Here is an 18,864-nt window from a genome sequence, read left to right as displayed (position 1 = left end):
GAAAAATTTCGGGTAGATATTACCAGATTTTTTAAAGTTACCTTCATTTGTCCAGTTTACTTGGGGAAGATGTTAGATTATTTACCCAACTGCATATTAGGGAAGCATATCTGTGTAAAAGGCTCAAGTTAAGTCTGGCACTGCTCTTGGCTCAGCATCCTGATGAAACCAGGCAAATGCTAGGAAAGTTCCTATTAAGTCTGATTTTACAATGTTTATGTGGGCCAGTTCTAATGTCAGCATTTGAAAATTATACTATTTATCACTGTCATTGCAGTGTACAGCTCTGCTGGAGCACATACTGGCCACAGAGACAAATCCTCAAGTATCTGTGACTAAGGAGTAAGAGAGCTCAGAAACAAGAGAGACTAAAAGGAAATTGGGTTGTGGCACAGTCCATACTTATGTCATTAGAACAAATTTATACCTAAATTTGAATCAAAATTTACATGTGTCGGTATCCAGCAATTTATAACCAAAAGTATTGCAGTACTAACTTTTTATCACTTTTAAGAAGAGTTCCTGTAGACTAAGGATATTTGGCAATGTTTGCTGTGGTGAACGAGGGTAGCATGGCCTACACATGTTTGAGAGAATCTTTAAATAATCTTCAGCACTTCTGAAGAAAACCAAAAATCCAGTTCTGTCATTTCAAACTTTTCCTGCTGCTGGGCGAAAACATCCTTTGCTAGTAAAGTACTTAACTGTAACCCAATCCTTCCACATTCAAAATTCCCCTTAATCACTCACCAAAGCATTGTGGCTCTGTGGAAGTTCACCTGTGAGCTGAAGTGCAATTCAGGCTGTGCTTTGTTTCTCCAGACTGACAGCCACCTTCGGCACTATCTGCACCTGATTGAAAACAAGCCACGTTATCCTGTCATTTATGACAGCAATGGGGTTGTTCTCTCCATGCCACCAATCATCAATGGTAAGATTAATTTGTGACTGCTTTGTACTGCTGTTTTGTCTGTGAATTAGTGTCTGACAGAAGCACTGATGTGTTGTAGGGATTATTATGTTTTCTTAAAATTGTTTCACTTACAATTTCATAAAATCTTTTTTTCTTCTTTCAGTTTAAAGGTAGTAAAATTTTTTGCTCCCTCCCTAGGCTGCTAGTGTTCCTTTTTCTCATCTTCATCAGAAGGGTGTAAAAGTCCTACTACAAACCTCTGCACTGAGCTTCTCATACTCTTCCCCAACTCAATAAAGCTCCTTGTGGCCAGAACTTTCCTTAGGAAAGCATTTGTTCAGCTAAAAGAAGCCGGCAAGAAATTATTTTTTAAACTGGTAACTGTAACTGGTAACTGCAACTTAGTACTCCATTTTATGAGGTCACAGCAGGGAGCCTACCAGCTGTGGGAACTAGTTTTTATGGATCCAAGTGCTGTCCCACTAAGTGATTTCAGGAGACTTTAATTGCTTAAAGAGAATGAATTAGTTTAGACTTTTGGCATTGTTTCTAGACATTGGTTTCCTCTGAATGCAGAAAAACCATGGGTGATTTTTGAGAACAAGGTTTGCTGAAGCCATTTAATGGTATGACAAGAATTACTCCTTAAAGAAAGATAATTCAGTATACCTACACACTGAAATATAGGTCAGGAATCAGTAATTTTGCCTACACTGACCAATAAATCTGCAGTGATAATCTCTTTGGATATGTGCTTCCTAATAGACCTTATCCAGCTAACCCAAATCTTCTTAAAAGGCGGCTCAAACTCTCTGGCAGGGACTGGTAACAGTAACTATTCTGAAGATTCTGTACCTTGTCCTTCTTTGTTAGGCTCATTCAGCTTGGGGGTGTTCCATTTATAAGCACTTCATATTGTTTATCTTTCATCAATTAAAAACGTTGAACTAAATTTAATACCTGCCACTGCTTTAGGGAACAGTATCTGAGAGAGACTTCCAGGTCAGAGGTGCTTTTTAAACAGATAATGCAGTGTAAACATCTGTATTGGTTGTTTGGATTATCTACAAGCACTGATGTGAAGGTTTGTATTTGCTTTGAAGTGAGTCCAGAGATGCTGAAAGCATTCCATCTGCAAAGAGATACAGCACAGATGTAAGGGAGTACAAGATCCCTCAGTCTTAAGATCTCTGGTGCACCTAACTTCCAGTCTGGCTGGGACCTAATGTCTCAGATAGGAAACTAAAACAGAGAAGCTAAGTCAGAATCAAACAAAGGAAGCAGGAATTCTCATGTACATCTGAAGGCTTTCTTTGGCTGTGGTGGGGTGCATCTGCATCAATGAATGGTGCAAGGAATGGCAAGAAGGACAAAGAGGCTGGATTTGGCATGATCCCACACGGTTCTAGGACTGTGTGTGCCCATTCCTGCATGGTTCCCAGCCATGGAATTCACTCCAGGTGTGCACTGCCCATCTGTACCTAACAGGCAGAATGAGATCTCTGTACAGCTGCTCCAGATTGCTTGTGGCTTACTAACAGACCCCACTTTTGTAGGGAACCAGCTACTGGGGGCCTTTACAGCCAGTTTGCAAAAGAGACACTTCAGGTACTTCTTCCAGACAAGAAAATTTTTGAGTGTGACAGGAATATACTTAGGTGCACACATCATAATTCCCAGTATAGACAAAGCAAATTCATGCTTAGAAGGAACCCATACTAGACCTAAGTCACTACTGTAGAGCAACTTATAAGGTATCAGCAGTGTCAGGAGACCAAAGAATGCCTATTGATAATCATTAGTCTACATCACTTTTTGAAGACCATTTCAGTTGTTCCTGTCCAAGGAAATGACATAGATCACAAATGTGATTCAATGTGAGACTAAACCCAGGGAAGATGGGATGCTGTGGCAGTGCAGAGCCCTTTGCTAACAGCAGATGGCCACTGTTCTGTTAGCTGCCTTTTCCAGCTGAGTGCCAGGATACCTGTGGATCATCCCTGTGTCTTGAGTGTAAAGCATAACCCACTCAGTGTGTGTCTGATCTGCCTTTTTCCTTTTATTTGATTCATAAATTCAAAAATAAAAACAGCTGCTATTCTGCCAACAGCTGTGAATGTTGGTGCAGTAGAGAATAGCTTTTTTAAGCTGTGGAAAATGACAATGATCTTTCTGACACAAAATGAATCAGTACCAGTGCTATTGCAATAAAACTAATATTTCTTAACATGTTCTTGTTTTCACATGTTTTAGGTGATCATACAAAAATAAGCCTAAAAACCAGAAATGTGTTTATTGAATGTACAGGCACAGATATTACAAAGGTAAATTAATCTTTCCTGCTTTTGATATGCTTTAATATAATTGTTTTCCCTTTGGATAATAGAGCTCCAATATAAAGACCCACTACAACAACAAGGCATTTACTGTATGGAGCCAACATTCCAATACAAAAGACTGTAGAATTCCCTGGAAACAGATAGCATTGTGTTTTCACTGAATTTTGATTTTACTGTATCTTTATGTTGACACTAAGTGTTCAGCTTGTATGAGAAAATAATTCAAGTAAATTAGAGACTGTTTGTTCTTTTTGAGCACTTTTTCTAAATCTGAAAGGCTTGGAAAAGAATAAAATTTACTAAGACTTCCTGTTTTGGCAGAATACTCTTTGTAAAGATTCATTTTGTCTCCTACTGAAAATTTGGGCTGAGGGAAGAAAGACAAGGATTTTTCTCCTTAGTTATCTTTATCAAGCAGGGATGCCATGCAAATAATTGTTAAATTCAAGTGTTTCCATATGCAAATTCTGTAACTCAAAGCTGAAGCATGAAAGCCAAGGAGTTATAATTGCCTTGTATAATTGTTCTTGAATATAGGCTGTGCATTCATTGATAGTTTCCCTAAAGTGTGTAACTTCATGCTTAAGAGTAAAACTGCTTTTAACTTACCCTACTACAAAATGGTATTTAACAACACAAATAAATTCGCATGTTGAGAAGTGGCTTTTAAGCAGACTAATAAATAACTGTTTCTTGCTACTGCTTGTCTTGATAGTATAAATAAATATGTGTTGTTCTGTTTAAGAAAAGGAAATTACACTGTCAGGCATCAAAAACACCTCTTTGTGGATTGAGAAGTTCATCTGAATCTCATTATAACATTCCATTATACTAATCTCTTGAAATATTAATTGTAAAACAAACAAAAAAAATTGCAGATGAGATTATTCAATAATGTATTGCTAAACAATGCAGTCCTTCAGCCTCTCCATTCTCACTTGAACTTCAGTAAAATGACTAATTATACAGAAGGTTAGGAAGACCCAGCTCCAAATGGTAATAAAACCCCTGAGTTTCTAAATAAAAGAATTTAGAAAAGATACACAAAGGCTTCAGAACCCTGAAAAGCAAAGATTTGCAAGCTTTTGCACAAATGTATGCAGCAGAAGGAAAATATTTTTTACAATTCAGTCTAGTATTCTAGGCTGCTAGGAAATTATAATAGAATAAAGAAGATGTAAGATGAGATATTTTCTCTGTTTTTTTGTTAAAATATTTTGTCTACATCAACCGAAGTAAATGACAGATTTCAATGTGATTATTATGTTTGTTTTGTAGGCAAAAATTGTTCTTGATATTATGGTCACGATGTTCAGTGAATATTGTGAGAAGCCATTCACGTGAGTATAAATCTCCAAGCAGAGAGACATGACATTTGGGCCATGTGTTAAAAACAATTGTTACTCATATTTTTCTGTCTCTCTCAGTGTTGAAGCAGTAGAAGTGGTTCATCCCAATGGGAAGACCCACATCTATCCGGTAAGCACAGCATTAGGAGATCTCTGTGTCCTTAGGGAGAGGGCTTCATTGACACAAACTCTGCTAAGAGTGACATTGCTTTTTTTTCCTACAGTGGCAGCATGTGCTGGTTCTGAGGTGTGGTGTAAAATCCCAGCTTGGCACTTTCTCTGTATTAGTGAGTTAGAACCTCCTCTAACCCCATGAAAAATAACTCCTGCTTCTTGTCTAGGAAAGTCATTCTGAAGCTCCATTGAATTATGATGAGGTTAAAAATACACTGTTATGGTTTAGAGTACCTGTGATAGGAACTTTTTCAGAACAAATCAAAGGTCATCATCTGTATCTAAAGCTTTTAAAACCTACATGTTCCAAATCAGGAAAATGAATGCAGGAAGAGGTCCTTCAGCCTATGGACAACTGAAACCAGCCTCAGCATAATGTACTTATCAGATCTGGAAGCTTTAATGCCCTTCAGTTAAAATAAGCTTGTAACACAGCATTTTTCAGTCTTTCACTTTACAGACACCAAGTATGTAAAGGTCTAAAAGGCAGAATGTTGACTTCAAGTTCAGTTCAGAGCCCCAGACAGACCTCTTCACATTAATGGAGTCTTACGTTTTTATTCTCTTAATAGGTATAAAGAAAGCAATTCCTCCTGTTTCCTGAAAGTAACTGAAGACAGATCTGGTTGAGTTCATAAAATCAGATATACCAAGGGAGTACAAACTGTTGAGAGGGAAAGAAACTTAGTTTTGCTGAGAGGTTTTCTAGTGTCATTTTAGCTTTTTGTTTTCACAATGTCAGTTTTAATCACCAAAGGAAAGATGTAGAATTGTGAAAAGATACCAAACAAGACAGAAATCTCTGCAGAAACCAAAGCAGCTTTGCTGGATAAAACAGAGAAAAAAATCCCCGTTTCAGATGCTATGGTTTTTAAGGATTTATGTTTAAAGTTTAGAAACACATGAAATATATAAATACATACAAAATAACTTTCTTAACTATGTTGCACATTTGCTAAGTAAAATACTAGTAGGTATTTGCTGCCAATAAAGAAATAGAAAGTTTTCCTTCCTTTTCCTCCTAGAAGTCATTTGATCTGTACAAGACCATGAGATCTCATGCATGACCATTCTGTGCTTTAGGGCTTTGACTTAGGATGAACTGCTCACCAGAAACTTTCAGTGACTCTGTTACTTGCTTATATCAGAAATTATCAGAAGTTTCAATAACAGAGATTTCATGCTGTATTCACCCTTCCAGCTTAACCAAGAACAGCTTTTGCATCACCAGAGTATATTTTCAACAATCCTGTTAACTTCAGAATGCTAAATGTAGACTAATATTCCATATTTGTCTTCTATGGGTGTCATTTTAGTATGGCAATTAGAAGCTAGATTAATGAGATAGAATGCTCTTAGGTAGAAATGGCAGGCCCTGTGTGTGCTTAAAATCTTTGTCTTTCTTTTTAGGAGCTGGCTTATCGAACAGAGAAGGTGAAACCTGAATACATTAACAAGAAAGTAGGAATCAGGTGTGTTACTGCAAATGAAAACACAGCTTTTATTAACCATGACAGAGGTACTAGAAGACATTGATTATTGCATTGTTTTAAAAATGTTTGGACTATGTGATTTTTTTTTTTAAATTTATAAGAAATGTTATCTTGGGTAATTAGACTGACTCTGTAACAGAGTCCCCTGCTTTCAGAGAAAGTGAATAATTCTTTATGGCTTCACACAACTGTTATGAAGTTAAGGAAAACGACCATCTCATGAGTGAGATTCTGAGCTGGTTTTCTTTGAATGCTAAGTCTTTGTACAGTCCATAAAGCACTTGCAGATTCTTCAGGATATGAGGCAATGCAGAAAAAACGCTGATTACTTTACAAAGCCGGTCAATATAGTGCAAAATCCATAAATTACCACTCTCTTGTTTTGTTTCAGTGAAACTCCATCAAGCCTGGCAAAGCTGCTGACTAGGATGTGTTTGAAGTCACACGTCACAGGGAATGGGAACCATCTAGAGATTGAAATCCCTCCTACCAGAGCAGACATTATCCATGCCTGTGATATCGTAGAAGATGCAGCAATAGCTTATGGTTATAACAACATTCAGATGGTGATTCCGAAAACGTACACCATAGCTAATCAAGTAAGATTGCCCCTTCAAATGAATGCTCTGTTGTCAGTAAATGACTGCTGCATGCCAGAAGGGCTTTGGGGAAAACAGAACCTAGGAATTAAATATTTTGACATGCTTTGCCTTGAGAAGTATTTACCATGGATGGGATACAAAACAGATGCCCCACTGATTTGAATAAGTCTAAGACCAGTGGTTGCTGGTACTTGAAAAAAGACAGGGTTTAAGTAGGGAGCCCGTATTAAATCTCTAATTGGGAGATTCATTTCCTCAGGCAAGCCTAAAGGCAGCTGGCTAATGCTTTCAAAAATTTTAAGCACACAAGCATAGTCCGTCCCTAGTGAATTCACCATCATGTAACAGGCAGAATCACCTCGGGAAAGAATAGCAAAATGCTTTTAGATGGAAGCTGAAAACTGTTCTGTTTCATTTTAGCTCCCCCTCAACAAGCTCACAGAACTTCTGAGACTGGACTTGGCAGCTGCTGGATTCACTGAAGCACTCACTTTTGCCCTGGTATATTACATTGATTTCATATTTTTCTGAATCGCATGTTTGAACAGTGATGCAATCAAAACTGCAGAGGGTGGTCTGAGGATATGTTGTTGTATAAATGTACCAGTATTATCCAGTACTGTTTTGGCAGCTGATTGTTTACAAGGGCTTTGGAATCACAGTACAATTTTTGATGAGTTTGTAGGTCAGAGAAATTAAATGAGTCACTGTTAATGTGGTATGTAGTTCTAAGTATAGAGAGGGAAACAGCTGCTGAAGGACTGGTTTTAGTTTAACTTGATAGGATGAAGTTGTAAGACAGCAAATCTCTCTAAAGATTTTGATGACCAGATTTAAATTCATCATAATTCAATAATCTGGAAAAACAACATGAAAATTTAGTACTTTCTGGTCAATGTTCCTACAGTGTATTGAGATTTTCCTGTTTCTATTTGCTTCTTTAGTATTGTCACTTGCCTATGATTCCTTGCATTAGATAATTCAGTCTGCAAAGAGCTTATTTTAAGAATGTCCATAAAAAAGTTACAATACATGGACACTAAGGGGACATCCTTTGTGAGTTTCACCACAGGTAGGGTTTTGAATATAGATAACAAATAGGTATATGGTATATAGGTTACAAATATAGATTAAAAATATAGAATTGTTATCACTGGTTCTAGGTATTATTTCTCACAGCCATGGCAGTAGTCTGGCTGAGAATTAGGACTCTAATTAGTTAGTACTCCCTGGTACTAACTGATGCCATAATTTGTACTATGGAAATTATACAGCAGGATTGTTGTGCTAAAATGGAATGTACAGTAGGAAGCAACATCTTTGTCATGGCCACTTGCTCATACCCCTTAGTTGTGAACTGGATCAGAGAACCTGATCTACTATTAAAAACCAAAAAGTTAAATATGCTCCCATGCCATCCAAATGTATATGGTAATTGTCCATATATGGAGACTGGCATAGGCAGCTATTGAAAATTTATATTTTTAAAAATCCTTTCTGTTACAAGATCTGCTCAAAGCCTTTGCCTGAACATCCAGTTTGTGCACATTTTAACACATAGGGAGCTACCATCACATATGCTGTTAAAATCTCTGTGGAATTTCTCAACTTCTTCCTGAACCTAAAACTTACTAGGTGGCCCAAGGTATAAATCCTTGAAAGTACACAACCTCTTAAGAGAAAGAGTGATATGCTCACAGATTATTTTTTACTAATTTACTCAAATATTTTAAGATGCAGCATTTCAGGCTCCTAAAACATTTCTGCTAGTTGAAAAGTTCAGGTATTGCACCCAGATTCGGTCATTTGAATGGACTGAATAAAATTTTAACACCTTCACATTTCACAGAGCTTCAAAAGCAAAATCTGATCTCATTCTGAGAAATATATTCCAGTTTTAATGTTTGGTTATTCACTCATTTAAGTAACCAGGACAGTAAGTAGTATTGCTTCCTGCAGTGCTAATATCTGACAGAGGTCAGCCCTGTGGTTACTGCCATGTTGAGGAATAGTATGTATAGTCAAGCTTTTGAAGTTTTTCTTTACTCATTAATATTACTATCCAAAATTAATATTTCCTAATTCATTATTCATTTTTGAGTGCTGCACTCTTGCTTAGTTATTTGAGCACATACTTTTTTTTTTTTCAGCACCAAATAGGTAATATGTCTGCAACATTTAATATATTACATTTCTACAACTGAGAACCTTTATGAACTGCAACAGCAGAATTTTTGAAGGTCATGCAGTGTGTCATGGTGTCACATTTCACATTTGTATTTCTGCTGTGGCAGGATGAAACTCACAGTCTGCTGTGTCCCTAACACTTTATTAAAATACCAGTGTGAAGCTTATGTTAATTTTGATATAATTTATGCTGCAACATTCTGTACCCCAGTTATATGACAAACACTGCTTATGTGTTTGTGCTCAATCTGTTTCTTGGTTAGAGAAACCAAGAAACAATGTTACTTGTACACAGTAACATTGCCTTCTGTGAGGAGCTACAGTTTAGCCAGAATGCATGTAGTTAAATCACAGTAACATTCTGTAGTTTAGATACACATCTGAAAACTGTTAACACAGTTCTCTCCTCCTAAGTTCAGCATTCCTTGTGTTATTTGGGATCTTTTAAAATTATTATTCAATAATCCACTTTTTCAGATGGTATCATCTGCTCATTTTTCTCACAGTTGGTTTATCAACACACTTTGTGAGTGCTGCCAGCACAAAGAGAACACTCTGGGAGACTGCAGTACTCAAGCAAATCCTCAATTACATGCCTAGTCTGCTATTGGTTTCTTTATTACTCTAATAAAGCTATAAATTCTGGATATCTGAAGTGTAAATCTTAGAAGTAGCATCTATTGCAGTATGTGCAGAGACATTGGCTGAGCCTGATAAAGTGAGTGAATTTTGTTTTACTGACTAGCTTAAAAATACACCTTTAGAATACAGGCTTTACAAACACCTCAGCCCCAAAAATTGAACAAACTACAAGAATCTTATGCAGCTCTGAAAATTGAAGGCTTGGCCATATGAGCTGTTTTTCATAGACAGTACTGAACTTTATGTAAGTGTCCCTCAAGGGATTGTTTTACTTTGTGTGAAGGAACAGATACCTGTCCCTCTGCAAGTGCTATTTTCATTATAAAACACTGCAAGGCAGGGTGCAGAATCTGAGCCTGTTTTTAAAATAAATGACAACAATCCGTGAGAGAAGCCTAAATAAAAACCCTGCTTTTTTTAAACCCAGCTTTACTTTATTTAATAATTTACACTTGTAAATAAACCAGTTTGCCCACCTAGTCTTAAGGCTGAGGCTTAATTTCTATGAGTGTTAGGTGTGAGAGCACATATTATGGGGCAGTGCTATAATTCCATTGTTCATTTTTGATATCAAATTTCATCATTGGCTTACTGTCTATTTTAACTACTTGACCTTGATAGTTTTTTTGTCTTGTTTTCAGTGTTCTCAAGAAGATATTGCAGATAAACTTGGCACAGACATCTCTGCAACAAATGCTGTGATCATAGCAAACCCCAAAACAGCAGAATTTCAGGTGAGACCATTTGCATTTTGAAAATAGTATTGTTATGGATTCTGTATTTTAAAAAGGACAGAAAGGAAACTACAGGAAATAAAATTTATAAACTCTAAGCTACATTTCCTGCATTAAAGAGCTTGTGTATACTTATGTGCTGAAGGTGTCATCTTCTGTTACTCCACTGAGAAATCTCTCTTCCTGTGTGAAATACTATCAGCTTTTCAAGAAAGCAAAGTACCATGCTCTGTGTGGTATTAATGTAGCAAAACTGAGCCCTCTTATTGCAGAAAATCCCAGATGGATCAGCTCCCTCATCTAGAAAACCTATTCAACATAGAAGGAACTATTAGACTTGACAATCTCTAAACTTCTTGAGCTTTGGGTTGGGTTTTTTTAAAATATTGATCATTATTACTCTTGGTTTGGTTTTGTTTTTTTAGTCTGTGATGCTCTTGAAGTATTTTAATACTCCTTTCTAGATCCTTTGATTTTAGCTAAAGCAGGAAGTGAGAGCTCAAGTATGGTATTGTCAACAATTCTGAAAATACCAAGAGAGTGTATTCATGGGTTTTATATTTCTTTTCAAGAGTGTTGGTTTTTTTAAGATGGTTTCTTTAGTTTACAAGGAGCATAAATTTGGAGGCCCCTTTTTTTTCTTTCTAGCCTAAGAAATACAAAGGTAAACTCACTTTAGAAAGGTTTTGAAAAGTTTCAGGCGTCTGAGCTATTAATATTTTGTGATTTGTGTTTTTTTTCCCTTAAGACCTTCAGTGCACCCAATTTCTCTGAGTTTCTGAAATACCTTCCTAGATTTTTTCTCTAATATTGATGACAGTCTTCTGCTGCTCTGAGATTCAAGAACAGAATTTTTTGCACCTTTTATTTGGTACCACAAATAAGCAGTCATGCAAGACACTGTTGGAACCTGTTTAGACCATTACCATCTATTCACTTCTACCATTTAGTATGGTGATTACAGTGAGCAATATAAAGTGTACCCCAACAAACAATAAAGTGAACAAAAAGAGAAAGCATGGCAGCTCCTTTAGCCAGATACAATTTCAGACTCCTGCAAGACTGCAGGCCTTTGCAGTAGCAGTGCTGCTGAGCAGTGTTACTATTGGATGGATAATTCCTTGTGGGGAAAAAAGAGCTTCAGTCTTTTAAAATCTTTGAAAAGTAGACCTCCCTGAAAACTGGGAAGCACTGCTCTTTGTGATGCACTATAAACTTTCAGCTTTAGATGGTAGCTGGGATGAGATTCTCAGGATGACTCTCCCAATCCCCTGTCCTCTGCCAGCAAGGGAAGGGCAGGATGATGCCAGGGTCCATCCTACACTGAGTGTGCAGCTGGAGCTCCTCATTGGTTAGGAAAAGTAGGATAAATAGACAGAAATGCTGCATGAACAAGCATAAGAAGGAACTGTGGCTGAGCACATGGGGACTTTGAACCTGCAGTCAAGGAGCAGAGAGTCATTGCCACCCCTCTTATATTAGCTTTACTGGATCAGACTCTTCAAGTCTGACAAATAAAAAAGGTGCAATTCAAAGGTAGTATTTGAATGGAGAACACAGGAAATGTTACTGTTCTTACAGATACATTCACAGGTATGATTTTCTCTTGCTTGGTTCTTTGAAGATATTTTCTATAGATTTCAGGTCTCCGTGACTGACTACTACATAGCATTTTCCTGTAGTATAGAGATAACATTTTAGATAACACTTGATATTTCCAAAACTGCACTTAGAATTTGCATTTTGTAAAAGTGAGAGTAAATTTATGGGACTTTTTTTCACTTCCTATGTTATTTTTCTACCCTGCACTGCAATTCAGCCACCTGTGAAATGGTACCAGTTCTAAGCTCACATATAAACTCCTTGAGAAAATGCAGTATATAGAACATGGAAAGAATGTACATTTCTGAGTTTAATAATTCTAATTCAAAGTTGCTTAAACATGAGAGGTAAGTGCAGTATTTGCACTTGACTACTTTTAAATTCCTGTTACAAATGGACAAAACAAAAAACCTGAAGAAAACAAGATATTTTGGAAGGTATTTGACTTGCAGTCTCTCTGTTTGTCCTGCAGGTGGCACGTACAACCCTCCTTCCTGGGCTGCTGAAAACTATTGCTGCCAACAGAAAGATGCCCTTGCCTCTCAAACTCTTTGAGATTTCTGACATTGTAGTAAAAGATCCTAATGCAGGTAAGAAGAAAAGGTCCCTCAGAATCTTTGATGATGTAAACACATTTACATACCAAATGATAATAGTAGGTAAATCTGTATTTCCTTTAAAATAGGCTTTTCCATAATTATAGTCATTCCATACTGCAATGGGGTTTTGTACTAACATGCACAGCACAAGATTTAAGAGCTTGGTTTACAGGCTGGATTTTAGAGTGGCTGGAAACATTGTTCATTTTAGATGGTCTACTCAAAAGTGCTGGAAGATACACTGCAGCTATTTTTAGGCATCTAACTATTCCTTAAAATCTGTCACAGATACTGAAAAACTGCAAGCATAAACACAAGACAATTTTGCACCAATAAATTATCTGCTCTAAATTGCTTGTATCAATGTGCCTGTTTTTGTGCTCTTAATCTAGTGTGTTTTTGTATTCTGATCAGGAATATAATTGATATTCTTATCAGGGATGTAGCTCATGAGAGAAACTACCTGCTGGTAGTGCTGGCAAGTGGCACAAACCCTGGAAAGCAGAAGTACCAAAGGCATGCTGTTGTTACAATTCAGGAGCCTGTTTAGACCACTGCAGTCTCAGTGATGTGCAGGGCTGTGCCAGCTGGAAAGCAGAATGTCCTGAGCCCAGGAAGAACAGGTTTTATTTATAGGAGATTCTGTCCTAGAGAGCAGTTATTCAGAGGAACCTTTTGGGGTCAATATGTCTCAACATAAATCTCTTTCCCATCATCTTTAAACAGGATTGCTTGTATTTATTCTTCCAAATTATTTTCTGGGAAGCTGATAACTGATATGAAGAATGAGATTGGTACAGAAATACAGGGTAGAGAATGGAGCAAGTGTGTGTGAAAAACTGAATCCATAAATAAAAAGCTCCACAGTATAAAATTTTCTCTCTCATTAGTAAAATATTACCCTTATCTTTCCACTTCATCTAGCTATGCTAAGAAAGCATGGCTGCCTTGGAATTGTTCTGTAGCTTTAATTGTTGTACATGAAACAAAGCAGCTCGTTCACTTTCCAGAAGCTTCAGTGAAATCCTTCCTGTGTTTTGGGGCCTCTTTGCTCTGGTTTCATGGTATATGATCAAAATTTCAAATTATCTTTGTTTGGAAAAATGTGTCACAGTAAAATGAACTGTAAAGACATTTTTTAATGTTAAAAACTTGGCTAAATTTTACTGATTCATGTCTTTCTCTCTGGTATATTGAGAGAAAAGGAATGCCCAACCTACAACTTCTGGGAGGAGTTGAATGGAGTTTTGCCTCAGTAAAGAGGCTGACTTTACTTTAAATTCAGTGGTAGCAATTGTTCTGTTGTTTCATTATCTGGTTTCAGATTTTAGTGGTTGTGTTTAAAGTATCTGGGATCTGCAAAACAAAGGTTTATATAAGGCCTAAACAAAATGGCAAGTAAATTGCTTTGGTGATGAATTTAATTGGTAGATTACCTTTTTTTCTTTTTGAAGGAAAAAAGAGCCTTGCCAAGCAAAACAAGCAGTTTTAGCAAACCATGTAGGCTCTTTTTTATTAAATGCAGACAATTTGGTGGTGCAGTTCATTCCTTGTTGGGCATGCAGTTAGCGAGAAGGCAAAAAACGTGGGACAGATGGCAGAATAGCACCAGCATTCTTCAGAACCAAGAGTGGGGCTGTTGATCTTGGACTAAGGAGCACATTTACTCTGGCATTATGAAGTTTGTGAGTTCAATTGTTACTTTCATTTCATGTTTCTGAAGTGCAGCCTTTGAAAGCTTTCATTTATGTGGATGGCTGCTTAACAGTTTTATAAAGAATGATTTTGTGGTGTACTTAATTTTGATGGGAATCATTGCAATAGACAAAGACTTCTGAGGCAGCAGCTTTGTGCTGGCTGCTCTTGGGCAGCCCTCTCATGGACTGAGCCCTTACAGACTGTGAAACCTGAAATGGGTTTTAGTGTTGTGTTTATAATCACTACTGTCTTCCCCAAATTGACTTCCAAATGAAACTTGACTAATAAACAGTTTGGAGGGGAAGAGGGAGTGGAAAAAGGCAACTGCAAATATTGAAAAATGTGGGGTTGTCCTCTCACATATGGAATGAGATTTCCTGCACAAGGCTTATGTCATCAGACTGACTTAATTTAATTTTATTATTTCATGATTTTGGCATGCAGAATTTCCAATTAATAGTTTCAAAAGTATGGGTCAAAAGAGTATTGACATTAACTGTATTTGAAATGGCATCTTGCAGTCATCCATGTGTGAATGAACCTAGGTCTTCTAAACACACTGGGTTTTAATAAAGCACCTTCTTTCACAGAGCTTGTGCTTACCAGGGTGAACTGGACAGATTTCTCTTCAGACTTACCTGACAAAGTTTTGCTGTATTAAATTAGCAAAACGTGTGGCAGATTTAATATAACTAAATCAACCAAATCTGAGCAAAAATGTTCTTTCTCAGGGCAGAAGGAAACGTGCTGATTCTGAATATGTTGCACACTATTTGTGTAATTTGTAGCACTAGGTAATCACTTCTGTAGGACAGTTACACTAGTTAGGGTATAAATCAGTACCTTTACTATCAGGCCTAGGAGAGAACACCCTTTCACCACAACAAAAGAAATGAATCCATTAGAAAATCACCTCTGACCAGTGATCTGGGAGAGTCTGGCAAGCTTATGGTAGCACACATTTAGTACAATTTACATCATCTGTGAATACAGCTGCTGTCACCTTTTGAAGCATATTTCCAACTGTCTGGAAGTGTTGGTTTTCTGCAGAAAAGAGTTTGGGAGGCTAAAAGACAAGTTTGCATGAGCAGGTGTCCCTTTTCAGATCACCAGGTCACTTTTCTGAAGCAGCTCTAATTTGAAAGGGAACAGTGAACAGATAAAACACTGCTTTATCTTCTCTGCTCTCTTTTGGCTCACATATTCCTAAGCAGCTGCCCATCCTTTGGATTGTTTTTCAGCAGCATCCCCAGGAAGTGCTTTGAAGTCTCAGAAATATATACATACATACATATATTTATGTGTAATTTGGCTTGACATACTTGGCAAGCTCACTTGAAAAATAGAAATGTTTCATGGCATGACATGAGAGCTCTTAAGTGACTTAGAAAGAACTGAAGCATTTCTAACATCTGCCAGCTTTTGCCTACAATTCCCAATATCTTTTTTCCTTCCTATTTCCTGTAGTGAATGAACTTCCTCTGTTGTGATAGAACTCTGTAAAGGAGTAAGTTTTCTAACACTCGAAAAAAACCACCTTTCCTTTACCAAAGATTCCTAAAATTGAAAACATGAGGGATAAAAAATGTTGTGTATGTTTATTTCTGATGCTTTAGTTAAGAACTCTGGTCTGAAGGCACCACTGACTATCTTAATCATAATGAAATTAAAATTCAGATAGATAGTTGTCACAAAATCTGCTACCATAATGACTCATTTTAAAAAAAGGAAAATCTTCTACTGAACTTCTAGCCCAAAGAATATGCTGTCTTAGGGAAGGGAAAATAGTTTTTTTCTATTCTGTTGCTCAGTATAACATAAAAATAAATTGTTGACCATCTCTGACTGCACTACTTCGTGGTATCTCATTAGAGCTGGGAAACAGAGACACATGTGACACACAGAGCAGCCAGAGTGCTCAGACCCAAAAACAGACACTGCATTTATTGATATTTTTCTCTGTAGCCTTTACTTTCCTATGTTGCCATTTTAACTTCAGGATTGGATTCTTTAACACTGCACATTATTATAATGACAGGAAAAAAATGCTGAGTGACAAATTGCAGACTTAGTGCCACAGTAAGTTCAGCTTTCAGTGACTGGTGAGAGAACTTGCAGCTGTGGTACCAAGTAGCTGCCCTAGAAGTTTTGAATGACTTCTGACTCAAAAAGGATGAACTTTCATCTTGTGTGTAGGCTCTGCTCCTGTGTTTTTCTGTTTTAACTTCTGTATTTGTGGTCACTTGATAAATGCTTTCCTGTTTAGCTCCTGTCAGATTTTTTGTCACTGAATGTTTATTTGGAGTACATAAACAAGACATAAATTTCATTTAATCTGATTTCTCATATGATAGATATTAATGCCCTGACTGTAACTCCAGCTTGTCAGGGCAGAAGCAGGAGAGCTTCTGAGGTAGAAATGGATAATGCTGCCAGAGGGCTCCCCTGCTGTATGGCCAGGAGTACTTCAGGGACTTCCCAGCATAAATGTAATTCTTTGTAGTAAGAAACAGTGGATTTATCAGCTATGGACTGATAAATTTATCTGCCTCCTCAGAGCTGTGTAAACTCCTGGCATCCACAAAAGCCTGTGGTAAAGAATTTTCACTGCTGAACTCTATGCTGCCTGAAAAAGCCATTCCTTTTCTCATTTCTTTGAGCTTAGTTCCTGTTGACTTGATCAAAATGCTGAAACCCACGATGAGTAAAACCTCTAAAGCCCCCCTAGTCCCAGACAGGGTGCATTGCAGTGGGGTAGCCTCAAGGTACAAGTACAACAACATGCTGCTACATACTCATGCTGAAATTAAAAAAAAAAAAAGGGAAACATATTTTGCTGAAATCACTAATGTCAGAAGGCATAAGGCAGGGGTTTGACTTGAGTTGTCCAAAGTGGGAGAGCCTTATGTCACTGTCTTGGATTTGTGCAGTAGCACATATTTCATAATCACTTGGTTTCAGGGATGTCCAAGATGATCCCAGAAAGCATCAGTTGTGATTTGGGAACCTCTGTGAATTAAGATCCTCTCACAGATCACCATGCTAACATTATTACACTCGTTTCAGGTTGTGGGCTGGTTGTTTTGTGCTGGTAGTTGTTCTACAGCCAATTCTATAAATATTTAGCTTTCCCACCAGCATCACAAGCTTCTCCATGCCTACTGGGTATTTGCATTTTGGCTTGTCTATTTTAAATTTCTTTAACACTTAGCTTTACACTTGGTACCTGTCATCGCATACAAGATACTTGAATATAAAAATCTTTCCTGCTCGAGGCCTAGAGCACTTTAAATCTTTCTTTATATTTCTGACTGTGAGAGTCCAGTGGGGAAAGAAATAGTGTTATTTCCTCAATCTACATTTCAGGCCTGTCAGAGAAGCCATTTTATACACTTATTTCTCCTTTCAGCCACAAGTACTTCACAGGGCAGCAGAAAAAAAGTGATGCAAAAGGCAAGGTGAGTTCAAAGTGTGATAAAGTTTCCCAGGTAACATAATTGCTTCCTTCTTCTGCAGATGTGGGAGCAAAAAACTACAGACATCTATGTGCTATTTATTATAACAAAAGCCCAGGCTTTGAGATCATCCATGGTTTGCTGGACAGGGTCATGCAGGTCCTGGATGTACCACCAAATGAAGAGAATGGCTACACCATCAAGGCAGCTGAAGGTAAGGAAGAAAGAATTACAGTGTACAGCAGAGGTTGTTCTGGAACTTAAATGTTCCCCTGCAATCTGAGGAGAATTTTTGGTTGTCCTCAGCAGTAGAGACTAAGGATTAATATCATTATATATGCTGTCATACTGCAGCATGATGGAATGATAGTGAAAAGACATTGCCTGCATTCACTGATTGTGAAATGGGATTGCTGTCCTTCTGTGAGCTGTCCTGAATAATGTACTTTGTGAGTTCACAGCTTTTTAAGGGAACTTAAATTATAGCATATGCCCTGAGCTTCATGGACTGTTTATAACAATTTGCTGATGGCAAGGGTACATAGGAATTTGCTGAACTGATGAATATGCCAGACACCCGCTGTATCCTCCTTGGCTAAGAGAGCCTGGAAAAGGCCACTTCTTCCACCTTATCTTTGGATCTCTAGCTTTATCTATAGCTTTTTTTTAATAGGTACCTTTTATTTATATGTTCATGTGAAGCTACATGCCTTATATATCTTTCATTCAAAGAGCTACTGTCTCTGAGACTGACCCTGCTGCTTAGATAGTTGTATAACAGCCCTCTCCCTTCTCCATACAGGGTGAGCTGCACATGAATTAAAAATAACATCCTTAAGTGCAGAATCTCCTCTGTGTATGTGCCTGTACATGTAAGGGAGAAAGCAAGCAGGTTGACCTGATTCCTTCATTGCAAGAATACAGGTTGATGGAAGAGAGCAGCACCAGGAACTCATCTATTCTGCTACCTAAAATGGCAGCATAGAAAGCACAGAATAAAAAATCATGGCCACAGGGATGGCAGCTGTGGTTCTACTTATGTGTCATGCAGTGATGTTCAGAGGTATGAGACACTGA

The 18,864-nt window shown here is 37.5% G+C and overlaps 1 protein-coding gene across 1 annotated transcript in view; it reads left to right on the top strand.

The window, feature by feature from the left end:
- FARSB (phenylalanyl-tRNA synthetase subunit beta) overlaps positions 1 to 18,864 on the top strand; it is a 36,681-nt gene that overhangs the window by 4,068 nt on the left and 13,749 nt on the right. The window contains exons 7-16 of the mRNA XM_033069121.1: positions 823 to 931; positions 3,167 to 3,237; positions 4,531 to 4,592; positions 4,680 to 4,731; positions 6,186 to 6,247; positions 6,660 to 6,867; positions 7,291 to 7,371; positions 10,341 to 10,433; positions 12,508 to 12,625; positions 17,849 to 18,001. Coding sequence (XP_032925012.1) covers positions 823 to 931; positions 3,167 to 3,237; positions 4,531 to 4,592; positions 4,680 to 4,731; positions 6,186 to 6,247; positions 6,660 to 6,867; positions 7,291 to 7,371; positions 10,341 to 10,433; positions 12,508 to 12,625; positions 17,849 to 18,001 — 1,009 coding nt within the window. The remainder of the gene's footprint in view (positions 1 to 822; positions 932 to 3,166; positions 3,238 to 4,530; positions 4,593 to 4,679; positions 4,732 to 6,185; positions 6,248 to 6,659; positions 6,868 to 7,290; positions 7,372 to 10,340; positions 10,434 to 12,507; positions 12,626 to 17,848; positions 18,002 to 18,864) is intronic.

The sequence above is a fragment of the Catharus ustulatus genome, chromosome 10 (genome assembly GCF_009819885.2).
Source record: "Catharus ustulatus isolate bCatUst1 chromosome 10, bCatUst1.pri.v2, whole genome shotgun sequence".
Taxonomy (NCBI): domain Eukaryota; kingdom Metazoa; phylum Chordata; class Aves; order Passeriformes; family Turdidae; genus Catharus; species Catharus ustulatus.
The sequence above is the reverse complement of the archived record's forward strand: the minus strand, read 5'-3'. Positions and strand labels throughout refer to the sequence as shown.